Raw genomic sequence first — 16,884 nt, 5'->3', positions numbered from 1 at the left:
CACTCTCTCCATCACTCTGGCTGCCACTCAACGTTCAATCTGCAAATCTCATTCCCATATTTTCTCCTCTCCCCCTCCATTTTCACGCTTTTCATCCGTCCCCTCCATCACTCACTCCACCTCTCCCTCTCCTCTCAGTCGGTTATGAATCCTTGCTAGACTCAGGTTGGGACACAGTGTTCCAGCTGACATGGATTCCCAGCTCTACCTGTGGGGCTGGAGGCTCGAAATGCTCACTGACCTGTTTTGCACACGATTCGGACATGACACACAAACTCCAGCACACAGTGGCTGGACTGATGTATCAGCTCAGAGTGTTTTATTTTGTTTCAGGAACAGATTTCTGATTAAATATAAAGTTGAGTATTAAGCACCTTTCAGCAAAAATAGATTAGCATCTGCAGTTTCACTCTCGTTATTTACAAGCCAATGGAACTATCACAACATACTTTAGCTATGCGTACCATATGTTGTTATTTACAGGATGAGTTAGGCTGCTCATAAATGCCTTCATTCTGCATGTGAGTTGTTCTGTACATGATGAGGACAATTAATTTGTGAGGGCAAAAGAAGGTTTTTCACAATTAGAAATTTGTCTGTATGTCCAAAGATTTCAAACTCACAGTAAATGGAGGTAGCTATACCCAAATTTTATTTTGAACATAAATAATATTCACCATCTGTTGGCGGATGGCCACATGACCTCAGAAACTTACTGATCTCAACCAAGTGGCAACCTACAGGGCTGAAAAATGAAGGCAGCATGGAAGTGCCAGAAACTGCAGTTCTTCTAATGGCCACTTGAGGCTGGCTCCCAAAGTGAGTCAACCCCCACAGACCCCCGTGTTAAAATGCCCAACTTTACACCAGAAATAAACATGTTTACAGACTGGTACAAAAAGCAGTTTTGGTCTCTGTAAGTAATATCCCGTTCAGGATAACTGTACAGGGGGTGAATATTTATATAACTCACCTGTTGACATTTTTATGAAGGCTTAAAGCTATGTATAATTAAGGGCGGGACGCTTTGAGTGACAGGCCATCTGCTGATAGTGTCCTCTGCTTCTCAGTCAGATCCACCCTCTTGTCCAAATAACTTCTGGCTCCAAAAATCCAAGATGGCGACAGCCAAAATGCCAAACTCAAAGCTTCGGAACGGGAGTCTGAAAACTGATGGAAGAGGCTACAGTGGCTACGTCCATTATTTTTACAGTCAATTATCTAAACCAGTACCCTGGAAATCCAGAGTTCTCGCAAGAGCACAATTTGATGCCCATGAAACTGAGCTGCACCAACCACATCGGTGTATCTGATATAGGCGGGCCAGAGGCGAGCTGAACAAATGACGACAGCGCTGCGACGACAAAGTNGTCGTAGTGTTATCCAATTGTGTGCAGTGATATTTTCAAATGCATGCTTGGTGCCGCCGCTCGAGTTGGGCCATTTTCATTACTCATAGCCAGACCCTAAATCTTTCTAGATTTGGGTCTGGATTTCCAGGCTACTAAACCAGGGCTATTCAATCAGAAATGGGCCAGATTTTAAACCCTGGAAATGAAACATGTTCACAGTGAGCATCCTTTTTGAAACCTTTTTGAAGGTCGGGCGGAGTGGGGCTGCAATGACATGCAGAGAGCAGGAGAGAACGTTAAAAAGAACCAATAACGTTGGAGCTTATCAATACTGCAGTCTCTAGTTATTGTGCAACGGGGCCTGTTTAATGCCAAGTACCAATCCTTAGCTGGGCCACTGGGACACTGCTTCTGGGCCATCAATTGAAAAGGCTTGATGTGAACTAACTTTTTTGCTATTGTTGGGGTGAGTTTCCTTGCTATGCCAGGACCTGCACATACACTGGGATGCCAGAGAAGAAAGGAGAAGACAAAGAGACAGCTAGAAAGGGCTTTGAACGCAAATGATGACGTTTGCTAGTCAGCCCAGAAAGCTGCTGGCGAACGATAGCTGCGGGGCTAACGGTACAGCTAACGTTACGAGCCAAGAGGTAGGAGGGCCTGTTCACTGGACCTTTTCAGGTCCTAACATGTATTGAGCTTTGGCCACCAGGGTCCCATCACACCCTGGGAGACGTAAACAAGACGTTCTATGTGTACTGTGACCCTAAATGTACAGACAACTGGATTATTTTTAACATTAAAAAGTTGTAGCTGAATTTGTAAGGCGTAACTTTTGCATATAATATATAATTGGATCTATGGACATGAACCCAACGTGACCATCTGAGCTAACTAACTACTGCAGAGAGCAAGTCTCGCTGATTCCGTTACATCTCTGAGACAGAGGGGTGTGATCTGTGACTGGCTGAAAGGGTGAAAACAACTCATCCCATGCATCTGACCCCACATGACGACATGCACACACCTACACACCGCGTTACAGGACATTCCGATCAAGTACAACACTGTCGAGCAAATGCCTCCTGACCTGCTCACTGACCCTCACACACTAATGTCTGCACCGGTGGTCTCGACATGACTTAAAGTGTGTGTCTCTCTATGTCTGTCTCACACACACACACACACACACACACACAAACACACTTGATGTCCTCTGCCCCTGAAGAGGCCTCCCGGCTATACTGTGCTGCTGTCTGCTAGTTTTAATGGTCTCTGCTAGACTGGGCTGGACGACGCTCAGCCGCGCTGAAGGAGAAACATATCGCAGCTGTCCAGGGAAAACCTCGTATCTCCTGACTGGTTTTGGGTCTGAGCACCGTGTTCTTTTGGGTTCCTCCTGTGGGATTTCTAAGGATCTAATCAAGCCGAGTTTTGTCAGGTTTTGCGGTCCTGTGGCAGACGGAGGAACGCTTTGAAGAAAGGTAAAGTTGCAGCTTCAGCTTAAAGCTCAATGTGATAAAACAGCTTTTAAAGGGGAACTGGTGTTGCAGTTCAAGTACTTACGATCTAATGAAGCTTTTAGCTTCATATTAAAACCTTTAAAATCACCTTTTTTCCTTTCATTTCGTACTTGACACTAGTGGGAAATACAGCCAATCAGGAGACGATATGTTACTTTATCATCAACAGCAATTAGCCTTGCGTCACCAGACTCTTCACGTACGGCGAAGAGCCTGGTTTCCATTCACTTTGAATTTTGTCTGGATTCTGGTTCTGGTCTAGAGAGCGGATCCGGAATTCATCAAATTCACCAAAGTAAAACTTTAAATTCTGACGCACCATTGATTTCCATCTCTGGTTTCTCCACGTTGGAAAGTTGAATCGGAAAAGAAAGAAGAGTGAAGACTGTTGCCACGCTCGATACATTTTAAACATTTAAACATGGACGTACAACAGTCTGTTTTAGAAGAGGTTCTTCAAGAAACTTGTCGGGTACATAAATAACCTCTTTAAAGCCGCTACAGAAGCTTTACCTGACGAATTTATTGACGGAAAGGCGCATCCATCGAATTCCGGATCCTGTCTCTCTCACCCTGGTTGCGGTTGCTTACCAAAACGGCCACTAAATGGACCCAGACTAACAACAGTAAAAAAACAATCTTGTGCTTTATTTACGCTCATTTAAAACTACAACAACCTACAGTTATGAGTCCTGACCTTATGCTACTGTGCAAAAATTATTACATTCACTAAAGCTTTAGATGTAAAAGCAGTTTCTCACCCTTAACCCAGTGACACCTGGAGTGACATCACTTTTTTGTGCTGCTTTCAGATGCCTTTCACAAATATTCAAGTCTTTGAACTCTGAGCAAACTGGTGTGATTCCTTCCAAAAACATGAGAAAAAAAGGCAACAAGCAACCTGGTAAGAAATGTCCTGCAAATTTAAATAAATAAATAAATAAATAAAGATTTCTAAAATTATTTTCAGAAAATAAGGAAAAAAGAAAAAAGCTAGGGAAAAACTATATTTATGAATATTATATATTTAAAATTATGGTACAGAATTATTATAATTTTTAAGTAGTTTTTCCCAAGTCATTTTTACTTTTTTTTTAAACTAATTTTTATTTTTTTTTTATTTTTCCCTCTGACTTATTTCTTGCAATTTTTTTGGGTCATGTCTTCTTTTGCTGCCTTCTTCCTATGTTTTCGTAAAAAAAAAAAGCCAATTTGCTCAGGTTTCAAAGGGTTAAGCGAGGCGTGGTGTAAATGTGGTTTATGCTCAAATTCGATTAAACAGTTCCCTCTTGATGCCATTTGGGGACACTGGTGTACAAAAATGATTAAGCAGAAAACCTAAATATAGAAAACTCCCGTAAATATTTTGCACAAGCTATAAAAACTGACTTATCTACTTGTAAAACCCACTTATCTCCAAAATGTCAACTTTTCATGTAGAGAAAAATAGTGCTTTTTAAGATTTAATAGATTATCCAGTGAGAATTAAAGATTTTTTTTAGGTTTTACATATTTATATACACTGTATATGGAAAATTCTATGACATAACACTGTGAAAAATGTTTTAACGTAATATAAAGTTGGTGTCTGGGCTGCTTTGAACGTTTCAGTTGACTGAATTTTAGAAGAAAAGTTGAGGTAATTTTTTTATGATTCCAAATAAGTTAACTTCTCCAGTCAAATAATGTTGACATCAATTAAGTTGTACTGAAATCCTTTAGTTTAGGTTACTTGATCTGAATTCATTCATTTTCCGTAACCACTTATCTGTTAGGGGTTGCTACGGGCTGGAACCTGTCCCAGCTGACAAGTTAGAGTCACCAATTAAACTGCATGTCTTTGGACTGTGGGAGGAAGCTGGAGCACCTGGAGGAAACCCACATTGACACAGGGAGAACATGCAAACTCCACAAAGGGGGGCTCCTCCACCCCAAGGTTCGAACCAGGAACCTAACTGACTTAAAGCATTTAGCTTAAATTGAATCAGGTTAATTTGACTGGAAGAAAATCACCTCAAATTCAGTAAACTTAAAATTTTACGGCAGCCTTGAAACTTTTCTAAGTCAAAATAGTGTGTGAAAATATCGTCTGCAAAGCTGATTAAAACTCTTAAACCATGTTTCAGGGGATTAAAACTAGAGTTAAAGTCCTCTCCTGGTTTTGCAACATAACACTGCACACTCTGCCCTATTTGATGACATCATACCAAAGAGGTCATTTCACTGATATCAGCAAGAAGTGTCTGTAGTAAAAGGCAGTCAATGCACATTAGGGTCTCCCTGTTACTCTCTGTTAGCAAGGGCTGCTCCTGAGCTAGCTTAGCACAGAGCCGTGCTCCCGACACCCCACTTTGGCTGAATTCTAAATGTGTGTGAGAGTTGGGGACAGGCTAGAGAAACAATGTTTTATGACTCCTTAGTGGGATTAATTAGCCTGAGAAGTAGAGGAAGAAGAATCCTTAATGGAGCATATAATCCTTTGGTTTATCTCAGCGCTGAAAACCCACTATATATGGAGATACAGGGTTTTAGCTGGACAGGGTGTAAAAAATACTCCAGCATAGTGGAGTCCAGACGGGCAGTGGCGTACGACATGAATGCAGCTGTAGTGAATCGCACAGTAAAACCCCCCAAAGCTGCTCTAAGTTGTACACTGTGCAGTGATTTCTCCTCTCAATGCAAATGGAGGATGGAGGGATATTCTCCGGCCACTCAAAACACTGTACGCTCCACCTGCAGTGCATCGGAGCGCGCTCCAACTGTAATTGGCCATCGCATCGGTGACAGAGAGAGGCCCTCCATTTATCACTATCCCCCCCTCTCCATTCGTCTCTCTCAGCACCCTCGTCGCCAACTCCGACCAATCACTCCCTCACTCTCCAACCCCCCCCCCCACACACACACACACCCCGCCTGCCTTTGCCCCACCCTCCCCGTCTTCCCATCCCTCCTGCACCTCTGTCCTCCTTCTCCTCCCTCTCCACCCTCTCCTCCCTCCCTCTCTGCTCCTTTTCCTCATTAAAGTGGGACCCAGGCAGTAGCGGTCACTGCCTCTCATTTATTTTCATTTGAAACTGGTGCAGCTCCACTGATCCTCTGGGGCTGCAGGAGAGAGAGCAGGATGGTGTCATTCTGATAACAACTGACACACACACACACACACACCCTCACAAACACACACACACACACACACACACACACACACACACACACGGATGTACTGTACGTGCACAAACTCTCACACACACTCAGAAAAATGGAGGAATACAACACATCGCCCGCATATGTGATACGCACACAATAGGAAAGTAACCATTTGCAAATACACACACACACACACACACTCACAAACACAAAGGGAGGCGTCTACGCATCCGCCCGCAAATAGATGCACTTTCACACCCATTTCAATTCATTTCACGCACATATTCACACATTTCATGTACCTGCAAGCGCCCGTGCTCTGTTCCCTCCCTCCTCGTTCACATATGCACCCTCTCCCTCCCAACCCCCCCGAACGCCACCCTCGGCCCCGCCATGCCACCCCCCGCCCTGCCACGCCACCCCCCCTTGATTGTGTGATTGTGCGAAGGTGATGATAGCACGGTGTGAATCAGGGGCTGATAAACCTGCGCCCATTGTCACCTGGATGATTGCGAGTATCGATCTGCGCCTGGGCGTACGGTGCACGTGTGCGCGCATGAGTATTTGCCGGCGCCCCCCCGCCCGCACTCCCCTCCCCGAACCCTCGCCCAGCCCTCACTTCCTGTACGTGTGTGTCCATGCATTGTATTAGAGTCGTGTCGAGAGCGGCCCTGCCTGACACTCTTTGATTGAAAAGGTGCTCGGCAGATTAAATCGTTGTAGCGGAGACGAGGTGCGCTCCCCTTCGCCGAGGCGATGACGGCTGGTTTAGCAGATTCAAGAAGGCTGGGAGGAGAGACGGGGAGGAGTGGGTGTGTGTGGGGGGTGGTAGAAGAGGCTGTTTAAACGCCCATTGCCCTGACCCATTTGGCTAAATGGCCGGGAGAGGCAGTGACTCTCAACCAACGGTCATATCTGTAATAGAAGACTAATATCCTCCACACCATTAGCAAGGCACACTGTGTGGGGTGAGTGGGAGGGGACGCTTGGTTTAACCGCCAAACCCAGAGGATGGGAAAGAAGAGGAAAGTGGAAGGGTGGAGCATAAAAAAATATATCAACTCACAGTCAAACTCTCATAGGAAAACGCTCTGATTATCTCAGCTTTCACCAAAATTCCTCCCCTTAGATTCCTCCCCTACTTCCTGTCATACCGCAGCCTGTAAGTATCCAGACACCACTTTAACACATTGGATTGGAAGTGACACAGCGACTATGAAGTTCCAACTTTTACAGAGTGCTCTGAGTATTGCACTCTTATAAAGTTGGAGGACTCGCGAGAGACAGATTGAAAAGAGAATTGGCAAAAATCGAAGCAGCAGAGGCCGACGTACCCTCACTTTAAGTCTCTCGGATGAGTCCGAAAACACTGGATCTGCACTTCCTGTGATGCAGCTTGATGGTCTCTCTTTGTCTCCCTGCCTGGTAAACACCACAAAGTCCACCCCCCCGATTTGTAAAGCAGAGCGTCACAAATCAGAGCAACAAACAACATTACACGACAGCTTTCCCAGAATGAGCAGAACTCTGAGTGACTAATAAACTGATTTGATGTGTAAAATCAATGAACTTCCACTTTCAGCTTTTAATTTGAAAGTGTCTGCATCCACATCACATGAACACTTAAGGAGATGCGGCAATTTTTGCTCAATCTATTGGATAGATTACATTTACTATTTGGATAAAGTGACTGAATGACATCAGCAGAAACTTGATACTTTCCCTGGTGATGCTGTGCCGGGCCGTGACAGCTGCCATCTTCACTTCTCGCTCGTTACTCAGGACTTTTGGCCTCTAGTCTGGTCTTCAGCAGGTGAGTCACTTGATGAGTTGGACTGAGGTCAGTTGGCTGACTCGGACATTCAAGACTTCTACACCATTTGGCCCTGACGACTTCTTGATTGCTTTGGCTGCTTAATTAGGATCTTTGTTCTGCTGCGGATTTCTCCTGAAACTGTGAGACTCTTTTAAAAAGTGCCACTAATCCTAAACTGTGAACACCCTCAATCTAACTTTATCTGTTTGTCTGTCCTTAAACTTTCTTGACATTCGTTCATCTGATCAACTTCATACTTGCCAGGTGTTTTACTGAGGACCCAAGGAGGTGCAGTGTTGAGCCTGAGCTCTTGAGATCTACAGGATGCCATACTTTTTTATAGGATGAGAAAGCTTGTTGCCTTTGTTGGTTAGATTTAGACATAAGGAGTGAAATTGGTTAGGATATCAGGGTAACCCAATTAGAGGCAGAGTAAGGAAGAGTAAGGCAGGTCACGCCTTCATCATGCCTAAGGGGATACCTATTAACTGCATGCTGGGTACAGCCATGGATGTATAAAGAACTGGATACAGCACTGGAGACGGGGCCCCATTCATTCCTAGAAAAGTTGCCCAGTGACACATGAAGTCAAAATGATCGACTACCTGGGTATAAAATTACCCAGATCTTAACGCATTGTTTTGCCGCACTACAGACCTTCGCCGGCCGAGCGGCTGACTTCCAGTTAAGCTCTCCGCTAATTTGATTGGAGATAAAATAATTTCATGATGCAGTTCTATAGACCAGGGGTAGGCAACCTGCGCTCCCGAACTGAATGCAGCTCTTTAGACATTCTCTTCTAGCTCCCTGTGGTTTTGACATAAAATTATATGGAAATGAATAACGATTATTTTTAAACATTCATATTTTCATTTGTCATTGTTGCATTGTTTGTCATTCTACAATGTGACACCTATACATCGAATTAAAAAATGTTTTAACGTTTGATCAATTAAAATGTGCGTCATACGTCTACGACCTGGTGCCTTTTCCTCTAAAAGTCTCTCTATCGAGGCTAGCTATGGATTCCAAATCCAAAAAAGGAAAATAGAGGATTTAATAATGTGTGGACAGATTCATTTGCTACCTATTTGTAATGTTGATGGGCTAATTTCGACTTAATAGGCTGCTACCTTTATTCAAGTATGCTTTGCAGCCCCAGACAGATTTTTTCTTTTTTTGGCCAATAATGCCTCTTTTATTAGTAAAGGTTGCCGACCCCTGGTCTAGACTTTTGAAATGTTATGAAGCTGAATGTATTAAATTCTTATAACGAAACAAGTAATTTTGCTTTGCTTTATTTGGGCCACATTGCATCACGAGACGGATGTTATTCCATTGTTTGGCCATTGTGAAAACCGGCGTCAAAGCCTGGAACTCTTCCGGGAGCCTGATTGAGAGAGGACCAACTCTTAACGCCATGCTGGGTATAGCTTGCTTGTTCCAGTACATTCAAGAACAGATGAAGAGAAACCAGAGATGTAACGTTACAGCAAACTCAAACCTTTCAAGCATCAGCAATCTTACTTTCGGAATATTTTTGTCCCCGGAAATAGCCGAACATTGACTTGTTGAGGGCATAAAATGTTCGTGGCCTTTTGCATCTGAATGTTGTCTATACTCTAGGACTTTGCTTCAGGACTCCACTATGCCATGGCAGGTGTATTGATCTGGACACAAGGAAGTGCAGTGTTGGATGTGAAGTTTGAACAAGTGGTCTTCCAGAAAGGTGCAAGCAGCAATACCTGAGACCAAGCAATTGGCCCGTTCTGAGCAGGCGGTTTTAAAGAGGCTACTAGTAAAAGCTGAAAGTCATGATTCAAACCTCATAGTTATTGTTTCAGACCCAAAACAATGAAAATGTTCTTAATCTCTCTGACTGCATTATTTATTTCTGCTGTATTGAATCCTTCTGCACTACAAAGGCATCCGTCCTCTGATGTACACTGCTACCTCAACCCAACTGCAGTCACTCTACCGTCCTGCACATGGGCTAAACCTCTGGAAAATTTCCCCCGTGTTTCTGGCTCGGAGCGACCGCCTGATGCAGAAACCGTTAAAAGTCATATTTTTCATCGGGAAATTGCAAATGAAGTGCATGCCTCAAAAGCAGTTTCATTTGTCACCCAATGAAGCATTCACCGATTCAGTCAGTAAATTATGGTGCAATAAATTACTACCTGCAAACATCAATGAAATATGTTGACTCGTTGCAAAACAAGTCAACCTCAGCATGACTGTTTTTCATGATCAGGGTGCGCAGCAGACGCTTGTCTCAATCTTTTATGCAACAGGAGGGGAGTTCAGAAGAAATATCATCATCCATCATCTCTCCGTTTGGGTTTAAAACGTACAGGAAAGGAGACAGACCTGGACTGATAAAATTAAATAACAACAAACACAAATTCAGTTGGCTTGGAAAATGTCAAATCCAGCTTCGGTCGAGCGGATGCCTCTGGTCTTAACACTGAGACCCTCCTATCTATCTTTCTTCTAAAGCAATCAATACCACAAAACAAACCCCACTGACACAAATCTGGGTTTTAGAGATCTTTGCTGCCTTTGAAGGTGAATACTGATAGAAATTTGGATCATCTTGAATCAAGTTTCTACTGTTCTAAAGCAACTGAAAAGTACTGACTTTAGAGTCTTATTTTGAACAATTAGAGATACAATAAAATGTGCCAAAAGCATTAGGGCATGGTTACACACCCAAAATGATCATATTATGGCAAATATTTGCCTCCCATTCACTTCAATTCAATGTGAATAAAGAAGCCAACAAGAAATTTGCTTCCACTGGCAGAAAATTTGCATCTTTGCATCATGTGGAGTTCAACTTTGGTGATATTTGACCAGCGAAGTCACAGCCTCAACCAATAACAACGTCATATGTGTGCAGGAGACAGTGATTGTTGCCTTGTTCAACCAGCCAATATTGTATGATACTGGCCTTTAAAAATACACACTGCCACCAAATGAGAGGTGTTGCCCTGCTGGCAGTAAGTCCGTGGAAAGGCATGGAGCATAAGAAAATAGAAAATGTACCAGAACATTAATTTTCATGGTTCTTATCATGGACGTATGAAGAGACCTGGATACAGTATTGGAGGCAGGCCCAGTTTATTTCTATGAAAGCTGCTCAGTGGCACATGAAGCCAAAGAAGCTCTATTTCCACAGTATGAAACTGGCTAACTTCGGCTAACTTCTGCTGACCGAACGGCTAAATTTCAGTTTAGCGTTTCGCTAACATGAATAGGTATAAAACTAATTAATTGTGCTGCTCTTCTAGACTTCTGAAATGTTATCAAACAGAATTGATTAAGTCCCAATAATGAGTCATTTCACGAGGGTTGTGGCGCTCAAACAAATGTTTCCATTGTACCGACACCTCTTTCTCAGTGTAAGTCTATGGGGAAAAGTCTTTTTAGGCCCCACTGCATCATGTGATGGACATGGAGGTTGTAATTCCACTTTTGGCCACTATGTAAAATTGGCTTCAAAGCCTGGCGCTGTTCCTGGAGGCTTGGTATTTATTAGCCAGCTAGCTAACATTAGCTTTCCATGCGTCACACCTAGCACTGCCCACATTTAGCACGAATCAGGGTTCCCACACAATTTCATGGACAAAATTTCAAAACTTTTTAACACTATTCAAGGACCTGTAATAAAAAAAAGTCATGAAAAATTTCTTGCCCTGCTTTCCCAGCATTTGTCAAACAATTAAGACTCAAACTCTATTCAAACATAATTACAGCTAGCTAGCATACATGGAGGGAGCGAGGGAACAGGGACATACGCTCGTGATGGTAAACAAAATGTTGCCACACCTAGACACATATTAGAGCTACTAACATCGACAGCTTCAGGAAACAAATATGCTAGGACAGTTATCCAAGGAACAAAAACCTCATTACACACAAGAAAATTCCATGACTGCTCCAAAACTTTCAATGATTTTCATTACTTCCATTACTTGTCCAGGCCTGGAAAATGCGATTATGAAATTCCACGACTTCTGCCGAATATCGCCTCAGCTGGCTTTGGTCACTCGTCTACGCTGAATGCGTTTTGCCACGTTGAAATATGTGACATCACCTTGTGCCAACAGAGCCCCGCCCCCTTCAAACCAGCGCCAGAAACATGTTTACAGAAAAGTCTAAGACGGATAAACTAGTATCTTTACAGTCAGGCAGATATTAATGTGCTTGTCAGTGTGTAGCTGTCGATCACTAACTGTAAGATTGATTTTCTTCCCCCCCCCCCGCGGGACTTTAAAACTTTTAGATATCAGAATTTTATTAGCAGAAGCTTCAGAGTCGGCGCTGCCATCATGAGAAACTACAGCTCTTGACACTAAGAAAAAATAAGAACATGAATGATACATATTCATGCATATGTGGGTGGAATAATACGAAAATGTAAATTTGCTGAAGGGCAAACACAACGGTATAATAAATACTGTATATAAATAAAAATAACAGATGTATCAGTGATGTCAAAGGTGAATGACAATAAACTGCCAGATATTTTATTTAAAAGCAGATAGATAAAAGAGAAAAGCTGCTGATGGAACCGCATGTCAGTCGGATTCTAACTTCCTAGTATCTCAGCTTTAACTGCTTGTCCCGGACACAACGCTGCTAACACAGCAGGAGGGAGACAGAGAGACAGAAAGGGAGAGCACAAAAAAAAGAAAAGGAGAAGTACAAGCGTTGGATGTTACGCTTGACTGGGCAAACAGTTGCAGGAAAGCAGGGAGAAATCTCCTGCCATCGAAACAACAACACTGAGACAGAGTGCCAGGTAGGAGGCATTACAGCAAAACCTGTTCGGAGCAAGACGTCAAATCCCCTCAAATGAAGGAATAAGCCAGCACCTGTACTTTGTTTCGCCCCCTCCTCCTCCTCCTCTTCCTCCTCCTCCGCATTAAAATGCTCACAAACCGTGTTGATACAAACCCGACCATGCAACAATGCCACACCTCAGATGGAAGTGTAACAATCCCCGAGAGGGATGCACGGCGGCAGCATCTGGGTCAGAAAAATGGGTGACCACGTGTACATGTGTGTGTGTTTGTGTGTGTGTACCTCAGCAGCAGCTCGTCGGTCCCCATGGATCCTGCGCTGGCGGCTGCAGGAGGGGGGCAGCACACGGCATCGACACACACTCTCCCCACAAAGCCCAGCTCGGACGAGTGCTCCAACATTACAAACAAACAAACGCACCTTATCAGGCTACAAGCTGCTCTCACACACTCTTCCTCTGTCGTCTTTTGTCTTTTTTTTCTCTCTTCCTGTTTTCACTGCCTGTCTTTGCTTCTCTGTCTCTCGCCTTGTTCCTCTCAGCCTCTGCTGTTGTTCCCTTTTCTCTCACGCAGAAACAAGCGCACCCTACCCCCCCCTCACCTCCACCACAACCACAACTACCACCTCCACTCTCCCTCTCTGCTAGAGCAGCAGAGCAGTGGAGACCCCGCTGGCCTGCCTAGCTGAAGTAATCCCCTGTGACAGCTCAGCTCATGTTGTTATGTTGTGGGCCTATTTGAGTCTAATACTACAGCTCTAGAGCAGCCTAGCCCCGGTCCAGCTCTGGACTGCCTGCATGGCCGCTGGGGCTGGCCCAGTCCGGCCCAGCGCCGTGCCAACGATACCCACTGTTCACATTTACTGCACATCATCTCTGTGTTGTTGTCACAGCTCAGCCGGGCCAAGGCTTCAGATGTGCAGCCGGAGACAGAGTGGAAAATAAACCAACCTTAACTCAGCTTTCATGAAGTTTTTATGAGGTAAATAAATCATGTTCATCATAGTAAAGCTGTACTGAACCGATGGAAAGAGGCCAAGTTCAACATCAAGTCAAGCGTGCACTGAATTTTCACAGTTTATTAAGAGAGAGTATAAATAACCGCAAAACGAGATATTAGTATATCACACAGATATGCAATAACTCCAGCCTCTGCTATTATGCCCCTGACCAGCTCTGGTCTCACTCAAAGTCTCACAAAACATAATCAGATTTGTGCTCGGAATCCAGTGAAATCAGATGAAACCAACTAGATGTGGTATTTTGATTGACCTTTTATTTGCAGCTACATCAACGGCTGCACAGTTTAGATGCTTTAATAATAAAGAGCCTTCCCAATCTCCAGCATCCAATTCTCACCTAAGCTTTCCACAAACATCCAGCGAATGGTCGGACCAAGTCTATAATAAAAGACTAAATTAGTCCTTCCCTGAAATTCTCCCATTAAAAAAAGCTCACTCAGGCCCCTGAAATGTGAAATACCCATAAGTCCGAGTACAAATCCCAGGCTCTACAAGATTCTGGGGCAATAAAAGCAGGGGTTTTTTAACAAAAGTTTGGGGCACGTCAAGCAGTGTTTGTAGCGACAAAAACAGGTGTTTGTTTCAAACAGTTGAGGACAGCGGTCAGCGGCATTTGCAGCAAAAAAGTAGGTGTTTTTTTAACAATAGACTGGACATGTCCAGTGGTTTCCGTAGCAACAAAAGTGGGTATTGTTTAATGTCAGTTTGAGACATGCCCGGCAGTGTCTGCGGCGACAAAAGTGGGTATTTCTTAACCTTTGTTCAGGACACTTCCGGCAGTGTTTGTAGCGACAACAGCGGGTATTTTTTAATGTCAGTTCAAGACATGTTTAATAGTGTCTGAGGCAACAAAAGCAGGTTTTTTCCCTTAGTTTGGGACATGTTCAGCAGTGTTTCTAGGGAATATTTTAACGTCAATTCGGACTATGTCTAGCAGTGTTTGTATCAACAAAAGCAGGTATTTTTTTTAATGTTGGTTTAGGACATGTCCAGCTGTGTTTGTGGCTACAAAAGCGGGTATTTCTTATGGTCAGTTCGGGACATACGAAGCAGTGTTTGAAGCAACAAAATAAAGTGCTTTTTTTTTTATTAATTCTATGTATGTATATTTTATGACAATTCAAGACATGTCCAAGAGTGTTTGTAGCAACAACAGCAGATATTTTTTTAAAATCAGTTTGGAATATGTCGAGCTGACAAAAAACTGTGTTTATAACAGATCAGGATAAGTGGGTATTCCGAAAATGAATCCCAGGTCCTGTAAGAGTCATGGGCCTCCTGGTATTTTCACCAAAATATTTTGGTTAAAATCTGGTGAATGCACATGATGCCAAACTTGTAAGTAAAAAAATTACAATCACAAATTTTAAAAAATAAATTAAAAAAAAAGATAACGTTTGTTGAGTTTCCCACCAAGTTTTCCCAAATGAATATTTTATTCATGCTCATGCATCTTGATGAACACCAACAGGTGTGACTGAGCCTTGATGCCGTAACATTACCGAGACTTCCCCCTCCTCAGATGTCCCATCCTGTCTGGACCTAACCCTCCTGCAGGTACAGACGGCGTGTTTCGGCAGTACCTGCCTCGTCCCCGGAGAGACGGCCCGGTCCAGCAGATCATGCCCAGGAAGAGGCAGCCCAGACAGGCATGTCTCAGTGAGTAGCCCTCCCCAAGGAGGCGCTGCCAGATCCTGCTCCATATACCTGGCACATCACAGCCTCTCCTCCCCATAGGAGGCTGGGCTGAAGACACAGGCAGGGAGCTGCTGATTAAAAATTCATCTCTCTGTTTATTATGATTTATGCATGTTTCACTGAGCCAGGAACGAAAAAGAGAGGAGAGGAGAACAGCTTCATTAGTGCATATTGTGTGTATGTGTGTGAGTACTATGCCTGTTTGTGCACTCTGTGTTTGTGTGTGTGTGTATACGTGTGTGTGTGTGTGTGTGTGGCTAGCTGGCAGGTGGGGGATAGTTAAAATTATGGATTGTACGTGAGCTTCATTAGAATGTTTGGCATACGGGGCAAAATCGTCTGTCTTCACAAAACACCTGCATTTCACTGAAAAACAACAACAATTGAAATCCTAAATTATCCGGCGTGCGCGGGCCACCGCCATTAAAATGCAGCGGGCACTTTTGCCGACTTCTAACTTGATTACCCATTTCCGCCTCTGTTGTTTACCATTCAAATCGGATCGGCCTCTCATTGCACTTTGTCTCAGCCAAAACTGATGGCAGGCGCGCAATGATGACAAATATTGACACATGGCGAGCGTGTCAACAAAAAAGTGGTGAATAAGAGCAGAGAACGGGCCACCAGCACTCTGATATAATGATCTCATGCATTTCAAATCAAACAGATGCTGCAGCCACTGATCATATGTTGCTTACTGTTTATTACAGTGGAGGCTGGATGTAAAGAGGGAAATAATATACAGCATGAAAGTGTGGTGAATGGAGCGACGCTTTCGAATTAACATACACAATTAAGTCCTACAAATGTTCCAGTTTTTGTGGGCTGACAATGATGACTGATGATTTGTTATTTACACTGACAATAGCTCATATTTCTGCAGACACTCGGATATTAAAGCCGCTCTAGGCAGTATTTTTGCATAAAAAAACACTTAAATTTTAAAATGGGGCTGCAACAGTCCCATTCAGGATGCTCAAGTTAAACCCTGTTTTTCTAATTAAAATCCCCATGCCAGTTACATTATCAAGTTTTCTGCAGTGAAAAAATAAAAGTGGTGTATTGCATCCATTATAATACCCCTGCTTACTGCGTTCGAAGCAAGCCCCAAATCCATGTGGTGTTGGGTGAAGCAGCATCACTAAGGCCATGTCAGGCGACACCACTGTCCTGTTTCCCGATGTTGACGTGACGTGATCGCCTTGTGAGTGATTCCACGACATGACACAGCACAATCGCGTCAATTTGATCACTGTCACCCCGTCAATCGGCTCATACCATCTAAAGTACCTTGATGACTCTGTCTGACTGTATAGCACGTCCAGCGTGTCACATGACGTGATGCTAAGTGACACAGCCTGTGTGTTTTGCCCTTTAGACTTCTTTCCTCTCTCTCCGCCTCGGTAATCTTTGGGATCACGTGTCAGATGAGGTTGTAAACATGAGCGAGTTGCGTGCAGTTTCCTGACATCATGGTCCGTGATTTCTAAATGCTGACAAGAAACAGCAGCAACACAAAAAC

At 43.6% G+C, this 16,884-nt stretch overlaps 2 protein-coding genes across 30 annotated transcripts in view; one reads left to right on the top strand and one right to left on the bottom strand.

Annotated features, from left to right (window-relative positions):
* The window catches only part of celf2 (cugbp, Elav-like family member 2), a 321,704-nt gene that overhangs the window by 221,370 nt on the left and 83,450 nt on the right, over window positions 1-16,884 (bottom strand). For 5 of the 29 annotated variants that reach the window (XM_050036315.1, XM_050036319.1, XM_050036328.1 and 2 more), the window contains exon 1: window positions 12,927-13,199. The exons of 1 other annotated variant lie outside the window; for it this stretch is intronic. In XM_050036315.1, coding sequence (XP_049892272.1) covers window positions 12,927-13,045 — 119 coding nt within the window. In that variant the 5' untranslated portion in view covers window positions 13,046-13,199. Of the gene's footprint in view, window positions 1-12,926; window positions 13,203-16,884 lie in introns of those variants that run through there. 23 more of the 29 variants (XM_050036335.1, XM_050036347.1, XM_050036342.1 and 20 more) reach the window with 11 other exon arrangements.
* The window catches only part of abcc9 (ATP-binding cassette, sub-family C (CFTR/MRP), member 9), a 555,625-nt gene that overhangs the window by 516,673 nt on the left and 22,068 nt on the right, over window positions 1-16,884 (top strand). The gene's annotated exons all lie outside the window — the stretch shown is intronic.

The sequence above is a fragment of the Epinephelus moara genome, chromosome 23 (genome assembly GCF_006386435.1).
Source record: "Epinephelus moara isolate mb chromosome 23, YSFRI_EMoa_1.0, whole genome shotgun sequence".
Classification (NCBI taxonomy): Eukaryota; Metazoa; Chordata; class Actinopteri; order Perciformes; family Serranidae; genus Epinephelus; species Epinephelus moara.
This window is presented reverse-complemented; position numbering and strand designations above follow the sequence as displayed.